Source organism: Delphinus delphis, chromosome 3, assembly GCF_949987515.2.
Source record: "Delphinus delphis chromosome 3, mDelDel1.2, whole genome shotgun sequence".
Classification (NCBI taxonomy): domain Eukaryota; kingdom Metazoa; phylum Chordata; class Mammalia; order Artiodactyla; family Delphinidae; genus Delphinus; species Delphinus delphis.
This window is the reverse complement of record NC_082685.1, coordinates 46,197,663-46,218,039: the sequence shown is the minus strand read 5'-3', so window position 1 is coordinate 46,218,039 and position 20,377 is coordinate 46,197,663. Positions and strand designations below refer to the sequence as shown.

At 40.9% G+C, this 20,377-nt stretch overlaps 2 protein-coding genes across 2 annotated transcripts in view; both read right to left on the bottom strand.

Moving 5' to 3' along the window:
* SLC36A3 (solute carrier family 36 member 3) overlaps positions 1–5,812 on the bottom strand; it is a 38,665-nt gene extending 32,853 nt beyond the window's left edge. Inside the window, exon 1 of the mRNA XM_060008494.1 lies at positions 5,795–5,812. The gene's annotated coding sequence lies outside the window, so the exon portion shown is untranslated. The remainder of the gene's footprint in view (positions 1–5,794) is intronic.
* Positions 5,813–6,874: 1,062 nt separating this feature from the next.
* LOC132422004 (proton-coupled amino acid transporter 2-like) overlaps positions 6,875–20,377 on the bottom strand; it is an 80,389-nt gene continuing 66,886 nt past the window's right edge. Inside the window, exons 13-15 of the mRNA XM_060006843.1 lie at positions 12,308–12,474; positions 10,015–10,184; positions 6,875–7,185 (exon numbers count right to left, since the gene is read on the bottom strand). Of these exons, the coding sequence (XP_059862826.1) occupies positions 6,914–7,185; positions 10,015–10,184; positions 12,308–12,474 (609 nt within the window). The 3' untranslated portion in view covers positions 6,875–6,913. The remainder of the gene's footprint in view (positions 7,186–10,014; positions 10,185–12,307; positions 12,475–20,377) is intronic.

Sequence of the window (20,377 nt, the reverse complement as noted above, 5' to 3'; positions counted from 1 at the left end):
TAGTGGCTGCACCAATTTACATCCCCACCAACAGTGTACAAAGGTTCCCTTTTCTCCACACACCCCCAACACTTGTTATTTTTGGTCTTATTGATGATAGCCATTCTGACAGGTGTGATGTGATACCTCATTGTGGTTTTTTTAAAAAGCATTTATTTATTTGGTTGCACTGGGTCTTAGTTGCAGCAGGCGGGCTCCTTAATTGTGACTCGTGGGCTCCTTAGTTGTGGTGTGTGAGCTCCTTAGTTGTGGCATGCGAACTCTTAGTTGTGGCATGCATGTGGGATCTAGTTCCCTGACCAAGGATCGAATCTGGGCTCCCTGCATTGGGAGTGTTGAGTCTTATCCACTGCGCCCCCAGGGAAGTCCCTGATTGTGGTTTTGACTTGCATTTCTCTGATGATTAGCAATGTTGAACATCTTTTCATGTGCCTGCTGGCCATCTGTATGTCTTCTTTGGAAAAATAAAGATGTATATTTTTAATGGCTATTAATTTTTGCCTTTAAATATCTAATTTTTAATTCTTAATAGAATTCTGGGTTTGCCACTTACTAGTTGTGTGGCATGGCCAAGTCACTTAACCTTTCTGTGCCTTACATTCCTCATCTGTAAAATGAGTATGATAGTAATACCAATGTCAGAGCATTGTTAGGAAGATTAAATGAATTAACAGGTGTACAGCATTTAGAACAGTGCTCAGCATCTGGTAAGCACCAATAAGTTATTACTGTTGCTAATACATTTTCTAAATGGCTAGCTAGTTTTCCCAACACCATATATTGAATAATCTATCTTTTCCTCATTTTATTTGAAAGGTTTCCCTCATATTAATCAAATTTCTCTGTAGGCTTGGATATGTTTTTTTGTATTCTCCTTTTCCATTGGTTAGTCTTTTCTAATGCTAGTACCAAATTGTTTTAATTATGTAGTATATTTAATATCTGATAAGAAAGGGCCACTTTACCTTTTTCATGATTTTATTTCCCCCCTCCATTAATCCTTCTAGATAACTTTAAGAATCTCCTAACCCCCTCAAGCCCCCACTGAAATCTAGTTGGGTATTTTTATTGAGATTAAGTTAGATTGATAGATTATATTGGGCAAAATGGTCATATTTACAATCTGAGTTTTCCCATCTAAAGCATGCATTATGACTCTATTTATGGAAATCTTAATTTATGCCTCTTACTAGACTTTTTCTTCACATAGATATAGCACATTTTAAAAGTTTGTTTCTAGGTGCTTTTGTTTCCTGTTGTTACGTGTAGGATTTCTAATAACTCCCCTTTTATTTATTTTTATTACTATTTTTGAATTGAGGTAATTCTGATTTATAACATTATATGTTTCATGTGTACAATATTATAACATTATATGTTTCATGTGTACAATATTAAATTTCTACTTCTCTATACACTACAGTATGCTCACCACCATAAGTTTAGTTTCCATCCATCACCATACAGTTGACGCCCTTTACCCATTTTGCCCTCCCCCATCCCTCCCCCTCTGGAAACTACTGCTCTGTTCTCTATATCTATGTGTTTGTTTCTGTCCAGTTTGGTTTGTTCATTTATTTTGTTTTTGTTTGTTTATTAGTTTTTAATATTCCACATATAAGTGAAATCATAGGGTATTTGTCTTTGACTTATTTCTTTTTAACAGATTAATTAATTGTTGGCTGTGTTGGGTCTTCGCTGCTGTGCGCTGACTTTCTCTAGTTGGCGGCGAGCGGGGGCTACTCTTTGTTGCAGTGCATGAGCTTCTCATTGCGGTGGCTTCTCTTGTTGCGGAGCACAGGCTCTAGGCATGTGGGTTTCAGTAGTTGTGGCACGTGGGCTCTATAGTTGTGGCTCGCAGGCTCTGGACTGCAGTTGTGGCTCATAGCCTTAGCTGCTCCACGGCATGTGGGATCTTCCTGGACCAGGGCTTGAACCCTGTCCCCTGCATCGGCAAGCAGATTCTTAACCACTGCGCCACCAGGGAAGTCCCTGTCTGACTTATTTCACTTAGCGTAATACCCTCAAGTTCCATCCATATTGTCACAAATGGCAAGATTTTCTCTTTTTTGGTGGCTTGGTAGTATTCCGTTGTATATATATATATACCACTTATTCTTTATCCACTGTTTCCATATCTTGGCTCTTGTAAATAGTAACACAGTGAACACAGGGGTTCGTTTACCTTTTTAAATTGGTGTTTTTATGTTATTTGGATAAATGCCCAGAAGTGGGATACATGAATCATATGGTAGGTCTGTTCTTGTAGAATCTGAAGAATCTTGGAGAATTCTGAAGAATCTGCATACTGTTTTCCATAGTGGCTGCACCAATTTACATTCCCACCAACAGTGCACAGGAGTTCCCTTTTCTCTAATTCTTCACCAACACTTGTTATTTCTTGTCCTTTTGATAACAGTCATTCTTACCAGTGTAAGGTGATATCTGCTTGTGGTTTTGATTTGTATTTTCCTTATAATTAGTGATGTTGTGCATCTTTCCATGTGCCTATTGGTCATTTGTATGTCTTCTTTGGAAAAATGTCTATTCAGCTCCTCTGCCTATTTTTTAAATGGGTTGTTTGGGTTTTGTTGTTGAGTTGTATGAGTTCTTTATATATTTTGGATATTAATCCCTTAATGAATATATCATTTCCAAGTATTTTCTCCCATTTAGTTGGTTGTCTTTTCCTTTTATTGATTGTTTCCTTTGTTGTGCAGAAGCTTTTTAGTTTTATGTAGTCCCATTTATTTTTGCTTTTGTTTCCCTTGCCTGAAGAGACATATCTAGAAAGATATTGCTAAGACTGATGTCAAGGAGGGTACTGACTCTGTTTTCTTCTAGGAGTTTTATGGTTTCATTTCTTATATTCAAGTCTTTAATGCACTTTGAGTTGATTTTTGGGTATGGTGTAAGATAATGGTCTAGTTTCATTTCTTTGCATGTGACTATTTATTGAACACTATTGGCCGCAGGCACAGCTACCTGTGGCCGCAGGCACAGCTGTGGTCAGGAGGCTGGAGTTGTGTGCTCCACCTCCCCTTCTACTCTTGGGTTCTCCGAAGCTGCGGTTTAGCTGCCACGGTCAAAAGGCTGGGATTGCAGGCACCAACTCTGCTGGTCCCTCAGTTCTGCCTCCTTTATGTGTTTCAGTCTACCCACCTTTAGGTATACAGATGTTTAGAATTCTCTAGTGTCCTGGTGTGTTGGGCAGAGGAGCCTTTGTTGAGTTGTGGATGTTTGACTGACTGTAGATTGAAGGGGGGAGAGAGAGAGGTAGCTCTTCACTCCATGTTGCTGATATCATTCCACTCATTTTGTTTTTTTGATGACAATTAGTATGTAGGAAAGATAATGATTTTGCAGATTATATTTTAATTAATTAATTAATTAATTTTTGGCTGTGTTGGGTCTTCGTTGCTGCATGCGGGCTTTCTCTAGTTGTGGCGAGCGGGGGCTACTCTTCATTGTGGTGCACGGGCTTCTCATTGTGGTGGCTTCTCTTATTGCGGAGCATGGGCTCTAGGTGCGTGGGCTTCAGTAGTTGTGGCATGTGGGCTCAGTAGTTGTGGCTCACGGGCTCTAGAGTGCAGGCTCAGTAGTTGTGGTGTGTGGGCTTAGTTGCTCCGCGGCATGTGGGATCTTCCCGGACCAGGACTCGAACCAGTGTCCCCTGCGTTGGCAGGAGGATTCTTAACCACTGCGCCACCAGGGAAGTCCCAAAGATGCTTGTATTTATGTTTATATTTGGTCATGGTTTTTCTGTGTGCTTTGTCAGATTTTGGTATCAGAATCAGGATATCTTTGTATAAAAAGTAGGGAAGACTTTCCTTTCTCTCTAGGCCTGAGAAGAGTTTAAATAGCATCAGGCAGACTTGAAGGGTGGCAAGGAAATCCTGCTTTGCTCCTGAATCACCATACAGTCTCCAGAAACCCCCTCTTCAGTTCACAGCTGATTTATTACTTATAAAGAGAGGCTGTGGGGTTTCTAATTTTTTAAAATGTGTAATCCACTGGACACATTTTTCCCATTTTTACTTTAACCACCATCATTCAAAGGTCTCTCCTGGGCTCTCTACAAAGCAGTGAGGAGTGATGGTGTGGAAAGTCTTCAGTCCTGAACCCATTTGTCACTACATGTTTGATCGTCAGCAAGTTATTCAATATTTCTAAGCCTATTTCCTTATCTGAAAATGAGAACAATGACAATACATACCTCATGGTTTCATTGTAAGGATTAAATGAGATAAGCACATGCAAAACACTTAAAAAGTGCTCACTGAGGAATGGAATGATTTTCTCTGATCCTTGATTCAAAAGCAAGCTCCCAAAGTTAAAGAATCAGTAGGGGGGTAGGGAGGGGGAAGCCTCTGTGTGTGTGTGTGTGTGTGTGTGTGTGTGTGTGTGTGTGTGTGTGTGTGTGTACGTAAAAACCCAGTATCGAACAATTAAAAAATTTTAATACCCCCAACACTCACACAATTCTAATAGTTGGTATCTTTAGTGTTGCTGACAATTACTAATAAGTCTCCCCAGATTGCTTTTATTGCTTATATCCATGTTGCTAAATTTCTTTCTTTCTTTCCAAGATTTAACTTTAGCCAGACTGGTCTAAATGATAAGATTAACCTGATCATCTTACACAGTAGGGACTTGTCCTTGGAGAATGAGAGTGACCATTTTTTAGTAACAGAGGAAACAATCTTAAACTTAGCAAGGTTGGGTGGGGTGACAGTTGAGCCAGGTGGAGGAGACAGGGTCAGAGAGAGGAAGACCACTTTGCCAAGCCTCTGAACCAATCGGTGGAAGTCCTTTGGGTCTTTTACATTTCTGATGTAGAAATGATGACCCAGCTCTCTGGCCAGGTAGGCTGTGGACCACTGCAGAGGCTATGAGTGTCCCATCTCCCAGCAGGTACTCTGCAGACTATGGGATCTGGGTGTGGAGCTTGTGTTCATGAAGTACCTTCTAGAATCCAGCAGGTAGAAAGTAACACACAAAAACAGGAGACCAGGACTTGGGAATTGGGGCAGACACGCCCCTCACCCCTCCGTAACTTCCCTAGGCTGCAAAGGGAGGATGATGGATAAAAATAAGCAGGAAAGGGCTGTTTAAAATGGTATCTTAAAACTGAGGCTGAAACAAGCATGGGTCACTTTCCAACACCATAGAGAGTGTAATAAGAAACACCCTTACCCCCCACTAAACTACAGATCTGCCTACAACATCTCATTTATCTATATGCCTTTCCCCAATTTTAGTGATTTCAGGGAGGAGGGAGGGAGCCGTCACCACCAAGAAGGGTGAAGTGCTGTGTTGGGTTGAAGGGCTCCTGGCTGTCAGCCAAGGTCAGACATGACAAAAGGCACGGGAATGTCAAGGCAGCAGGATTGAGTGGAAGGAGGGTCAGATTCAGTGTTGGGAGACCCAAGTTCTACTCAAAATCCAGCTCTAATGGTGCCACCGGTGGAAAGACATGCTCAGTACTCCAGAGCAGTTAGTGTCCCCCTGCCCTCAAACGGACCTATGATGGTATTAACTTAGTGGATGACCTGTCATTATTCCCCAGTGGAGAGCAGACTAGCTGGAGGACGGAGATTCTTTTCTCACTCATTAGTGTATTCCCTTTAGAGAAATGTATCAGTTAGCTTTTGCTGCATAAAAGCTTCCACATCTTATGGCTTAAGACTAAAAACATTTATTATTTCTCATAATTCTGTGGATCATCTGAGCAATATTTATGGTCCAGGCCAGCTTGACTGGGGCTGTATATAGTCTAGGATACTTCACTCACGTGTCTGGAAGTCGGCAGGCTGGCTGTTCTGGGAGATGGGGCTCAACTGGGATGATTCATTTCTGCTCCACATGGTCTCTCTTCCTCCAGCAGGCTAGCCCCGGCTTCTTCACTTGGTGCTCTTATCTACACAGAGCATCACGATGAAAGTTCCAATGCATTAGCCGTCACGAAACCTCTGCTTCCGTCACATTTACTAATGTCCCATTGGCCAAAGCAAGTTACAAGGCCAAGACAAGTTTCTAGGGGTAGAGATATAGATTTCACTTCTTGATGGGAGCTGCAATGTCACATTGTCAAAAGGGATTTGTCGCCATTTTTGCAAACTATTACAAGAACTTTGAACTATGCTTGGTGTGTGGTAGGTAAGAAAGAACGCTTGTTGCAAGAATCAAGAGGTTAAAGAAAAAAAAAGAATCAAGAGATAAATGATGAAATAATCATTGTCCACCCCCACCCTACCCCCCACCCCCCGCCATTGGCACATCCATTTCTGTGACGACTGTCCCTTGTTGAGATCTTTGAATTGGGCCAAAACTTTATCCAGTTGTTTAGAAAGTTTATTGCCCTTGACTTAAATATGGTGGTTCCTTTCTGTCTGAGAGTTGCAGCTCACCATGGACCTGTGGATCCTGTCCATCTTGACGCTGGAGCTGTGCACACCTTGCTGGATTACGGATTATGTCCCCACTCTTAATCTTTGCTCTTTAAACATATCTGGAAAAGAGGACACCCTTTGTCTACCAAATCACCATCAGCCTTAGCTGGCTGCACCTCCTTCTGTCAGGTGCTGCCTCTTGGATGCCCCCTGGTGGCTTCCTCTTGCATAGCCCCACTCAAGGTGTGAAATTCATCGTGTGAATTGCCAAAAACCCGAATGGAATCAAGAGCCTTCAGTGAGAGAGCTCTCAGTGTAGTGGAAAGCTAGAGACGGAAAGAAAATAAATTTAAAAAAAATTTTTTTTAATTACCATCTAGACCTTGTAGCTGGTGAGTCCGTGCTTGTTTCACTGTGACTTGACTCAGAGAAAGGTAAAGCAGCAAAATATAGATAATGCATATAGAAGAGATTTATATCATTAACTGTCAGGTGCTGGTGGGTAAGAAGCAGTGCCATTTTCACTGAATAAAAATGGTGGAGTTGGAAAAGGTGAGAGGGTCTTCTGACTGGATCAGCTCTTCCAGGGCCTGGTAGGTCCCCATCACAAAGCCCACGAAGCCCAGGATGCTGATCAGGGCGTCCTTGATGATGGTGATGGGACTCATGCCCTCTGAGTAGTAGGTGGTGATCTCCAGGAGGGGTGGGATGATGAGGGCCAGCGCACTGCTGCTCAGGGAGCCCACCAGAGAGAGGACCAGGTCCAGGCGGGGGATGAGGATGGCCAAGATGCCTGCGGGAGATGATACGGGATAGAAGGCTCTTCCCAGGCTTAGCCAAAATTTTAAAGTTTGTTTTAAAAATCTTTTTCTTAAAACATATACCAGTTGTTTCTCATACATTCAGTTACTTAAAGAAAAAGTTGAAACTCCTGTAATAACCCCAATCACATTCACTAGAGGTTTATACATTAAAATTTTGGTGTGTCTCCTTTCAATCATTTTCAACCAATTATTGTTCAAATATATATATTCATATTGTTGGGGAGAAAAACCTTCCCTCTTACCATTCAGGTTCAAGTGTTTGGGGGCCTGAGAATTTAACTGACAGTTAGGCAATTAACAGGCGGAAAGACAAAGTTTATTTAGGGCTAGGGAGCCTTCAGATGAACTGGCTCTCCAAACAAAGAAGGGGAACTGGATGGGGGAGAATTAGCTTCCATGCAAGAACAAGTGGAATGTATGACATTCTCTGATAATTTAAGTAATTACTCAGTCTGTGATGATGGTTAGTCTTCTTTCTGATTGAAAATCTCCCAGAAAGGGGATTTATGGTGCCTGTATTTTTCAGAAGTTCCTGCTTAATTCAGCAAAGGAAGTTTAGATAAGGGTTTGCACCCCCTGTGGCTGCTTGTTCTAATGCTTTTAGCCTAAGATAATTTTTATGCCACAGAAGTACATTTCGAATCTCTACATGTTCAATGATTAAGCTCTTACTTAATAAATAACACTAAATAACAGTGCTGGGAACTGTCCAGCTGTTTGGAATGTGTCAATGTACAAAATAGACAAAAAAAAAACCCTACCTTCGTGGAACTAACATTAATAAGTAACAGGACTGCAAGAACCTCTTACTTGCAAACAATTAGAATGTGAAATTATTGATAGAAAGGGGTCTTCAGTGGGAACAAGATCACAGGGTCCCTCTAAAGCAGTATCTTCTCCAGGTTTTATATACATGTCAGAAAACATCTAACGAAGAAATACTAAAAGCTAAAAAGATTTTGAAATTATATATATATAATATATACGTATATGTGATTATATAATTATATTTTATAATTATATAATTATAATATGTAATATATATAAATGTTTAAATTTTTATATATAATTATATATTATTTATATATGTATATAGTTTTTTTTGTAGGCTGTTTTATAGGCCTGGGATTTTACATTTTTTATTTTACCTGATGGACAATTTTCCTAGTTACAAAGAAAGCCCAGAAGGCTCCCCCGGGTCTCCTAGGATGGAGTGTGGTATAACAGAACAAAACAGGACTGGAAGGCAGGATTCTGGTTTCTCCCTGTGTGGCCTTGGGTAAGTCTCCACCCGTTTCTCAGTTTTTTCCCTCATCTGCCAAATGGAGACGGTAGCTATCCTTTTAGGTATTATGGTTCATACTGCAAATGGTGTTAAAGTTGTTTTTTGGTTTGTTTGTTTTTTTGCGGTACGCGGGCCTCTCACTGTTGTGTCCTCTCCGTTGCGGAGCACAGGCTCCGGACGCGCAGGCTCAGTGGTCACGGCTCACAGGCCCAGCTGCTCCGCGGCATGTGGGATCTTCCCGGACCGGGGCACGAACCTGTATCCCCTGCATCGGCAGGTGGACTCTCAACCACTGTGCCACCAGGGAAGCCCAGGTGTTAAAGTTTTAAATGAGTTAATTCGTGTAAAACACTCAGAAAAGTTATTTTTGTTATAATTTCATTATTACTTTATTATTATTACTTGTTTGCAAGTAACCATTTGCATATGTACTGACTGGGGCAATGCATACAGAAGCTTAAGGAATTGTTATCTTCATATCTGGGGCAAATTCATTGATCTTTCTGGAGTCTCTAATATTCTGAAGGGTAGTGTCCCTGCTCCTAGGACAAATTGGGAACAAATAACTTCAAAGGAAGAAAATCAGTGTCCCATGATTTATATGGGCTGGTCTAGCACAGCAAGAATCACAATTAAAAGGAGGCTTAGGGACAGCTGGGCCATGGCAAACGCAACACAGGAATCTCTATCATCTTCGCCTCCACTAAAATACTTACAGAAAGGGGCACCCTGGATCATAGGGCCTGGAGCACAAGGAGGGCTGCTGAGGGGGTGAGTGGGGACAGTTGAAGCCAACAGGTGAATACCAGCCCATCGGAGGCCAAGGCACTGCTGCCAATGGGGATGTGACCCTAGGTTTGCCAAATCATTTTATTTTTCCCCCAATCATTAGAAATCTGCATTTGTATGTGAGACGTCTCCCACATTTTTAATGTTGGCCCAAATTTATACAACGTTATGAGGGTGAAACAACATACCTCTGATGCCAGATTAGACTCACTGGCCACCATTTTCAACCTCTGTCCTGGAGGTGAAGGGTGATGGGCCTGGACTTGGGTTCAAATCCCACCTCTGGCACTTCCTGCCCAATTACTTATCACTGTCTGCTTCAGCTTTCTCATTTACAAAGTAGGGTTTATCACAGTCCTACCTCATAAGAGTTCCTGCAAGGACTGAATAAAATACTATGAAATATGGAACAGAAAGAGCTTAGCACAGTGGCTGGCACATAGTAGGTGGTTAATAAAAGTCAGTTCTTATTGTGATTATTATTTGATAAGTTGTCACTCCCTCAAGCTGGACACCGGTAAATCTGTCTAATTTGCTACATGTAAGAATTAAGTTGCCCCTAAAGCATAAATGAAATGAATTACTACTTGGAAAGCCTTAGAATGGTCCCTGAAACACAGTTAGTATGCAATCAATGCTGGTTATCATGACTATTGTCTACCATCTGGCTGATTCCTGATAACCCTCAGGAAAACAGCAATGAGGTGCTCTGCCTTCTACTCACATGTCAGGCTGACCATGGCGAGGCGGATGAACAACTCCAGAGGCAGTGCCCAGCGCTTTAACACCTGGGAGGTGGCGAAGGGAATGATGATTTCTGCAGGGACGTAGAACTGCAGGGCGTAGGTGCACAGGATGCCAATTATGTAGAGGATCTTGACCGACTGGTACAGCCTGCAGGACAAACCAGAGCAGTGCTCTCAAGGCCAACGTGCTCTGACACCTGACCTCCTTGTTATTTTGTTTTTGCTTTTTTTTTTTTTTGGCCTCTCTGCAAGGTATGTGGGATCCTAGTTCCCCGACCAGGGATTGAAAGCCCCTTACATTGGAAGTGTAGAGTCTTAACCACTGGACTGCCAGGGAAGTCCCTGGCCTCCTTGTACATTAACCTCTGACGTTGGAACAGTCCCATAGGCAAATGTTTCCTTGTCTGAAAATGATGGGGAGGGACCTTCTATGAGAGGAAGTCACAGCAGAGCATGCAGTGGAAATAGAGAAATAGATTCAAATGGAAACCGTTGAGAGGGTCATCTCTACATAAAAAGAATCTTAGGTATGGGTATATATAACACCTTCATAAACCATCATCACTTGATGCTGAATTTTAGATTTTAGGAAACAGAGGCTCAGGCCCGGTACCTTGCTCAGGGAGATACAAGTGATAAGGGGTGAAGACCAAAAAACCTGGCTCTAAAAGATCTGGTCTTCTGTAATCTCTTTTCTTAGGAATTCTCTGGATCCCCCAAAGCACCTGGCATATAACAGGCTCTCAACAAATGCTTCCAGGTGGTTGAATGAACTGCAGAATCCCAAATCCTTGAGGGAAGAGGTAGTCTACACAGAGGATTGTGTGAGGGTTGGGGGATAAAAGGAGAGGCAGGGTTGCTTGCAGGCCTCAGACTGGGGGCAGGAGAGCATGTGATGGGGGATGCTGAGTTTTATCGATGCCTTCTTTGACCAATGGAGATAAGGCTTTTTTCATTTAGCCCACTAATGTGGTAGATGCATCTGGCACGTTAAATAAACCTGTATGACTGTGTCTGGGTATATTTAGTCCATTCCTTAAAAAGGCAAACTTCCACATCTCTGTGTTTCTTGCTCACACTATTTCTGCTGCCTGGAACACCCTCTCTACTCCCTTTCCATCTGTGCAAACCCCACCTATTTTTAAAAATTCCCATCTTTAGAGGAGGTACTACATTGCAGATGCTTTTAGGCATGCCCAACTTAATCCACATGATAACTCTGCTTTTTAGAAGAGGAAACTGAACATCAGAGAAGTTAAATAAACCATCCATGACCATGAGCTAGGAGTTGGTGTAACTGGGTCTTGGATTCAGAGGTGCTGTCGTTGTCCTTGTTTGGACGGAGTTCTCATTGGACAGGGAGATTCCCTGTTCTCCCATTCCAATGTACTTTCTTTCCTTGGGAGTCCCCAAGTCCTCTCCACTATTCTGGAGGGCTTCTTTTTCTGTTCTATGTTGTATTTGTGTACGTACACTATCCATTCCCATTGGACCATGAGCTGAGGAAGATAGTGAAGCTCAAAATCATAGTCTACTCACATCAGCACCCTCCACACCACGTGTCTAGACTGGCATCTGTGTGTAATTGGGATGCAGTAAATGATTGATGAATGATATTGATCAAGTTGGGAAAGGAGCCCCATTTAGACAAATTAAGCCTCCAAGTGACCCTTAAAAAGACAGGCACCTGGTAATTAATGACATGCCTCAGTGTGGGAGAAAGTGTTGCACAATGTGATAGGGGTTCATCTGTCTATTTAAATATCCAGTGTTGAAGTCTGGGTCAGCTAACTGTTATATGAATTGGGTCACTTGATATAAACATTTTCCAGATTCTAATGGTCTTCCCCAATTGGTTCTTGTTTTACTACTTTTTCATCCTAGCTACTCTGCAGGACTTGGTAGTGCAGCCTTAGTAAATGTAATTGGAGCCACCCACCGGCTCCACTCTCTGCCTCTTGCCCTTCTCTGTGCCCCTCCTTTCTCTCTTTAGGTGACCAAGGACTCTGACTTCTCCCCTCTCTTCCTAAATCATGTCCTTCCTCATACTAAGCTAGCTATCAAGGCCTCACTCAACATGGGAGGCTGTTGTTGAAGAAGAGCTCCGGGACAGAGAATCCAGAGCCCACGGTTCCAGTGTTAGCTCTGTTTCTCCCTGTGGAGACCCTCCAGACCTCAGTTTACCTTCTGCGGAAAGGAGGAGAAAGTGACCTGTATGTTCCTGTTCCCACTGGACCTGAGTCCCTACCACCTGAGAGCCCATAGAGTTACCAGCAGTTGGGCAGGTTAAGGGTTATGCTGGCCTTGATGTCATTTCCGAAGCGCAGGTAGCCCAGAGTCCCGATGCTGATGTAGAGGGCAGTAACGATGGACATTCCCAAAGACAGGATGACTGGGAAGCGGCGGGCATCCTTCATCTTGTTTTCCAGGGGCAGAACCTACAGAAACGCCCAATGTAAGAAGAGAGGAGGAGAAAGAGGAACACAAGCATAAAGAAGAAAGGCATGCCCCTTCCGGGCGTATGTACACAAAAGAATCGGAAGCAGGAACATGCACAGATATCTGTATACCTACGTTCATAGCAGCATTATTCACAGTAGCCAGAAGTTGGAGGCAAGCTGAGTGTCCACCGATGAAGGAATGGATAAACAAAATGTGGTCCATACATACAATGGAATATTATTCAGCCTTTCAAAGAAGGAAATCCTGACATATGCCCCAACATGGATGACTCTTGAAGACATTAAGCTAAGTGAAGTAAGCTAGTCACAAAATGACAGATACTATGTGATTCCACTTATATGAGGTAACTGGAGTAGTCAGATTCAGAGTGAGAAATTAGACTGGTGAGTCCCATGGGCTGGGGGGAGGAATAAATGGGGAATTATTGTTTAATGGGTACATGGTTTTGGTTTTGCAAGATGAAAAGAGATGGATGGTGATGATCTTTGTACAACAATATGAATGTACTTTATGTCACTGAACTGTACACTTAAAACTGGTTAAGATGGTAAATTTTATGTGAGGTATATTTCACCACAATTTAAAAAAAAAAAAAAAAGAGGGACTTCCTCGTGGTCCAGTGGGTAAGACTCGGCGCTCCTCATGCAGCGGGCCCGGGGTTCGATCCCTGGTCGGGGAACTAGATCCCACATGCATGCTGGAACTAAGAGTCTGCATGCGGCAACTAAGAAGTCCACATGCCGCAATGAAGATCCTGCGTGATGCAACTAAGACCCAGCGCAGCCAAAATAAGTGAATAAATAATTAAAAAACAAAAAAAAAAGGAAAGGAAGGCCTGCAGTCACAAGATGATCCCTGGACCATTCAGAGCTGGAAGCACCCTGCGGGTTGACCAGACCAAGGAGCTCAACTCCCTGGGGCGGCCCGATCTGGCCAGCAGGTGCATTTTGTTTGGCCAGTCTTTCAGACAACTGAATATGAATGCCTTTAAGCACAACATTCTTTCTCCACCTACCAGGCCCACCTCTCCCTCTCACACTGACATATACCTGGCTTCTCCACCCACGGTGTCTTCCAAAAGCACTTGAGTTTGAGGCTCCCAATTCTAGTGCACTTGCCCCTCTCTGTACGGATGGGAAGGCCAAGACTCAGGTTATGCAGTGGGCTGGCAGCAGCACTGGGACTAGAGCGCCCTGGCTCCCCAGAGGCACATTTCCCCACATACCATGTTCTCAGGATCCTTCTTCCCCAGATGCATATCTGGCTCTAAGAGAATCCAAACTGCGGCCAGCCTGCCTCTTGGGCCTGTTGGGCATTCCAAGGTCTCTTCTATCTTTGGTACCAACTCTTTGGCCTCATCTCAAAATTTCCTCCTCAGACTTCTACTGACCGAGGGCCCACCCTCACCTTCCCCTTCTCCTTGATCCAGCCATGTGCTAAGCACACTTCATGCACCATTAGGGTGATCTGTGCCTCAGTTTCCTGATCTGAAAACTTACCTGTTAGAATCTTTTGGAGAATTACATGAGCATTGAAATGGCGCACAGTAAGGACTTAGTAAATGTTAACTACAATTATTTTGTAATACTGCAAAGACCACAACTCTATGAAGCTGGTACTTGGTGTAATTCTTATTTTATAACAAGGCTCCGAAGATGATATAACTTACACCGAGCTATACAGCTTGGAAGTGGCAGAGGAAGGCTGCAAACCAGGGCTGTCCTCCAAAGTCCAAGCACTTCTACCCCTCCCTCCCCATGTGAATGGCAGACACTTGAGGGGAGTACGTGTCTGGGACTTTCCACTTTCTTCTGGGTTAGGTGCACGTTCCTAGATGCAGCAGGTGCTTGAGAAAATGTCCAGGGGATTAGGTGAAGAGCAATCCAACGTGAGGTTTCCTACCCTGCAATACATTTTTGTTGCATAAATTCCCCAGGCTAAAGATGATCCTTTTACAAGGCCAGCTCATACTAAGTAGAGTAAGTTCCCTACATAAGAGAGAGTTTCATTCTGAGAGCGCATTCATAAGTCCAATTTGTTCATAGATCCAACAAAGTTAGCCTAGGTACCCAACTAACACAATCGGCTATATAGTGCTGTACTATAATAAGTTTATAATACTTTTCACACAAATAATACATAAAAAACACACAAAAAATAAACATTTTTAATCTTACAGTACAGTACCTTGAAAAGTACAGTAGTACAGTACAGTACGACAGATGGCATACAGGGGCTGGTATGGAGTGAACAGGCAAGAAGAGTTACTTACTGGAGGAGGGAGAGGAGGTGGGAGATGTAGAGCTGAAGTATCGTCAGCAATAGGACACAGAGGGCAAGCTGCACAGTTTCACTCCTTGCGTTCGCATCTTTGAAAGTTCCCAACTTGAAGGTTTGTATGTAGGAGATTTACTGTAACTGGCTTTCTCCCTCCGCCCCCTGCGCCTCCCCACAATCAAAGAGATTAAATGGCCATTCACATAAAGTGGGAAGGTCTCTGGCTTGGGAGTGAATAGTACCAGCTGTAGCAGTTCCCAGCTGGTGACGCAGCTCAAGACCCTGTCCCTCTTTGGGGTGAGGCTCCTCTTCTGTAAAATTAGAGACTGGAATAGAAGGTTTCTAAAGGTAATTTGAACTCTGATACTAATAATCATTAGCACATAGTAGATGTTCATAAACACTTACTGAACATGTAGAATCATCATCTTATAGTTGAAGAATTAAGGTTCAGAGATTAGCCTGTGACTAAAGTTAAGATTCCAGCACATTCTGCCTCAAAAGTCATTTGCTCAACCACTCTTCTTTTTGCCATGACTGTTCAAAATTCTATATATAAAGTGCTTCCGGTCCCATTAAGATGGTATAAGCACATTGCACCATATCTCTCTCACTAATTAAAACTAAAAGCCCTGGACAGAATACATAAAGCAACTATCCATGAACTCTGAAAAGTATATAATAGAAGGTGAATTGCTCAAAACCAGTAAAAATGGCCATCATGGCAGTGAGCTTCCTGATTTTTTTTCTTCTTGTATCTCCTAGTTTAGACTCAAGGAGAGCCCAAATCCTAAAACTATGTAGTGGATGCAGAGAGAAAAAACTCAAAAAGAAACCCTCTTTCTGGCCAGAGGGACCTAAAATAGGGAACCCTGTGGGACAGAGAGCATGGAGAAAATCCCTATTATTCTGTTTCCTTTTTTACTCTCCAGGCCATACTCCCCAAGGCAAGTCTCAGTCACAAAGCAGCAATCTGTTGTATCAGGGACTGTGGCAGTTACTTAGGCACCTAAAAATCTGAGACAAGACAAACTCTTTCTCTTGGAGCAGAGGAACAGGGAAAGAGGACTTTGGGAGTCCAAAGAGTAAAGGGGGAATCGGATTGGCTACATAATTTGTGGGGCCCAGTGCAAAATGACAATGCAAGGCTACTTGGTCAAAGATCAAGAAATTCAAGATGATGAACACAGGGCATTAAACCAAGTGTGAAATCCTTTTAAAGGCAGGGGCCCATGTGACCACACAGGTTACATGCCCAGGAAGCCAGACCTGGAAGGAATCCCTATTGCTCTTTTCTTCTCTTTTTACTCTCAGTGGTCACCCTCGAGTTAGGCCCAGTCACAAGAAGTGTATAGGAGTATAAGGAGGCTAAAACCCTGGCTTTGTAGCCAGAGGACCAGAAAAAGAAGCTGCTGGGTGAATGTGCAGCACACTGGTGAGTGTGCAGGAAAACACGGAAAGGAGGGAGCCAGAGAAAGTGATTCCCTTCATCCCTGTGAATGAAGTCTGGGCTTAGCCCTGAGCTGTACACGTATGGAACTGATGTGAAGCATCAAAGTAAAGGCTTTGAGAACTACTGTGTAGACAGACCACGGTCTGGCCCCTGGGTAGCATATAAGCAAGGTGAAGCCAAATATCACTTCAAAGTCTTTGAAAACTAATCTGATACTAAAACCATGGTCTACTGAAGGTATATCAGGACTTGTAGTTTGAATCTAATCAGATTGACTGCTCGCTAAAATACAAAAGTCAACATTCTCCAGAGGATTTTAACAGCCTCCAGAGTCTCATAAAATAATATTCAAATGTGTAGGATACAGTCTAAAATTAATCAACATACAAAGAACCAGGAAAATCTCAACACTGCTCAAGGGAAAAGACAACAGATATCAACCCTAAGATTACAGGAATTATGAAAATATCAGACAAAGACTTTAAAGCAAGTGTTATAACCATCCTCTGTGAAGTAAGGGAGAACACTGTTGAAACAAATGGACAGATATAAGTTCTTGGCAACGAAGCTGAAGGAATAAGAACCAAAGAACCAAATGGAAATTTTACAACTGAAAAACCCCACTGGAGAGGTCCAATGTAAATGACAGAACACAGTCAGTGAACTTGAAAATAGATCAATAGGAACTATTGAATCTGAACATAAAAGAGAAAAAACGATTTTAAAAAATGAATAGGGCCTCAGAAAATAGCGGGACATATATCAAAGTGTCTAACATTCAGGTCACTGGAGTCCCAGAAGGGGAAGAAAAAGAGATTGGTACAGAAAAACATTTTTGAAAAAGAAAACTTCCCAAATTGTAAAAGACATATATTTACAGATTCAAGAAATTAAGTGAATTTCAAACAGGACAAATTCAAAGAAAACTAATCCAGACAATACAACTGCTGAAAACCAAAGATTTTTAGAAAAGTATCTTGAAAGTAACCAGATAAAAAACAACATCACATATAAGGGAACAATGATTCAAATAACTGCAGATTTCTCACCAGAACCACTGAGGGCAAAAGGAAGGGATACCATATTTTCAAAGTGCTAAAAACAGACTGCCAACCTAGAATTCTATATTGTGCAAAAACATCCTTCAGGAATAAAGGCAAAAAATAAAGATATTCTGAGATTAAAAAAAAATGAAAAAAATTTGTCACCAGTCTAAAAGAAATAATGATGGAGTTTGTTCACGTTGAAGGGAATGATGCCAGAGGGAAACTTGTGATTTCAGGAATAAGGAAAGAGCAACAGAAATGGTAGGTACCTGGATAGATACATTAGACTATTTTTCCCTTAGTAAGTTTATCAAAAGGGCCATGTGGCACTACTGAAAGCAAAAATTATAACATTTTTCTGATGGTGTTTTGATATATTTAGATGTATTGGGTTGGCTGAAAAGTTTGTTCGAGTTTTTCCTAAAAAATCCCGAACGAACTTTTTGGCCAAACCAGTAATACATATGGTCATTACAACAAAAAGGGGGTAAAGAAAAAAAAACTCTACAACTATAAGATTTCTATAGTTTACTAGAAATGATAAAATATTAACTGTAAGTAAACTGTGAAAAGTTATATATGTATACTGTAATCCCTAGAGCAACCATGAAAAGTATTATAGAAAGAGATATAGTCAAACCTCTGACGGGCAAACTAAAGTAGAATACTAAATAGTATTCAAAGAATCCAAAAGGAGGTAAAAAGAGAGAACGGGAAAGCAAAAGGAAGGGTAGAACAGAAAACAAATAATAAAATGCAGACCTAATAAACATAATAATTACATTAACTGCAAATGGTCTAACCACACCAATTAAAAGACAAAGATTGTGGTTGCCAGGGCTGGGAGCAGAGGGGAATGGAGATTGACTGCTTACTGGGCATAGGGTCTCTTTTTGGGATGATGAAAATGTTTTGGAATTAGACAGTGGTGATGAATGCGCAATATTGTGAAGGCAATGAAAACCACTGAATTATATATTTTAAAATGGTTAAAATGGTGAATAATAAATAAATAAAATTAAAAGGATGGAAAATTAAATTAAAATTAAAATTAAAAAAATTAAAAGGATGGAAAAAAATGTATCACACAAATATTAATCAGGACAAAGTTGGAGCTCTAATATTACATGATTTTAAGGTAAAGCTTGTGTTATCAAGATATTTTGGTATCGTGAAAGGAAAGACACATTGATCAATGAATCAGTATAGGAAGTCCAGAAATTGACCCATATTCATATATCGATTAGCTTTTTAAAAGATGCAAAGGTAATTCAGTGGAGAGTAGATAGTCTTTTCAACAAATGATGAAGGAATAATTGGCATCCTTAAAAAAATTGAACTTCAACCTATAAACACTTTTAACAGAAATTAACTCAGAATATATCATAGATCTAAACGTACAATGAAAACAAAACATTTAGAAGAAAATATAGGAGAAAAGTCTTCGTGACTTTGGAGTAGGCAAAGTGTTTTAGATAAAACTAAAGTTTTAGATAAACTAAGTAGGATCCATAAATGAAAAATTTTGATATGTTGAACTTGATCAAAATTAAAACTTTTTCTCTATGAAAGACAATGTTAAGAGAATGAAAAGACAAGCTACAGACTAGAGAAAATATCTGCAAATTACACATCTAATAAAGGATTTGCATTTGGCATATATAAAGAATTTTTAAAACTCAGCAATAAAAGACAACAACTCAGTTCTTTAAAAATTCGCAGATTTGAACAGACACTTATACCAAAGACGATATACAGATGTCAAATAAGCCCATACAAAGATGCTCAAAATCAGTGGTCATTAGTAAAATGCAAATTAAATCACAATCAAATAGCACTACACACCTATTAGAATGGCTAAAATTTAAAAAAACACTAAAAACACAGATAAGAACCAGCAAAGATGCAAAGGAATTCTAACACTCATACATCTGGTGGGAATGCAAAATGGTATAGCAATTCTGGAAAACTGTTGGGCAATTTTCTATAAAGTTAAAGATACATTAACATGTCACCTAACAAACCTACTCCTAGAGAAATGAAAACATATGTTCACACAAAACCCTGTACACAAATGCTTACAGTAGCGTTACTCATAATCGTCAGAAACTAGAAACAACCTAAATGTCCTTAAACGGGATGGTTCAACACATTGTGGTACTGCTCATACAGTGGATGCTCAGCAGTAGAAAGCAGCAAGCTCCTGATGCATGCAACCACGTGGATGACTATATATGCAGCTAAGTGAAAGAAGCCAAGCTTAAAAGGTTACATACTGTATGATCCCATGTGGATGGCATTCTGGAAAAAGTGCAACAATAGAGACAGAGAACAGAAGGTGGATGCCAGGGGTTAGTGGGAGTGGGGGGAAGTTGACTACAAAAAGGGCAGCACAAGGGAGCTTTTTATGGTGGGGGAATTGTTCTGTGTTCTGATTGTGGTGCATCTATGACTCTGCACTTCTCAAAACTTAAAGAGATGTACACCAAATAAAAGTGAATTGTACTGTATATAAATTAAAAGTAAACTTAAAAAGCATAGAGGTACAAACTACTACTTGCAAAATAAATGAGTCACAGGTATGAAATGTACAGTACAGGGAAAACAGTCAATAACTATGTAATATCTTTGTATTGTGACATTTATCATAACTAGACTTACCATGGTGATCATTTTGAAAGCCATAGAAATATCGAAGTACTATATTGTAAGTAACAGGAACTAACATAGTGCTGTAGGTCAATTATAAATATAATTAACACTATTCTATATATGAAAGTTGAGTTTTCATCACAAAGAAAAAAATTTTTTTCTATTTCTTTAATTTTGTATCTATATGAGATGATGTATGTTCACTAACCTTATTGTGATAATCATTTCATGATATATGTAAGTCACATCATTATGCTGTACACCTTAAACTTATACAGTGCTGTATGTCAATTATACCTCAATAAAACTGGAAGAAAAAAATTATACACAGCACTATCCTTCCTCAAGTGTGGAAGTAGAAACTATATAATAATCCATTGTAAATAAACTGTACTTTCCAGTTTAAAACTCCTTTATGTTTCATAAAAATCCTGTAATTTAAGTTGTACA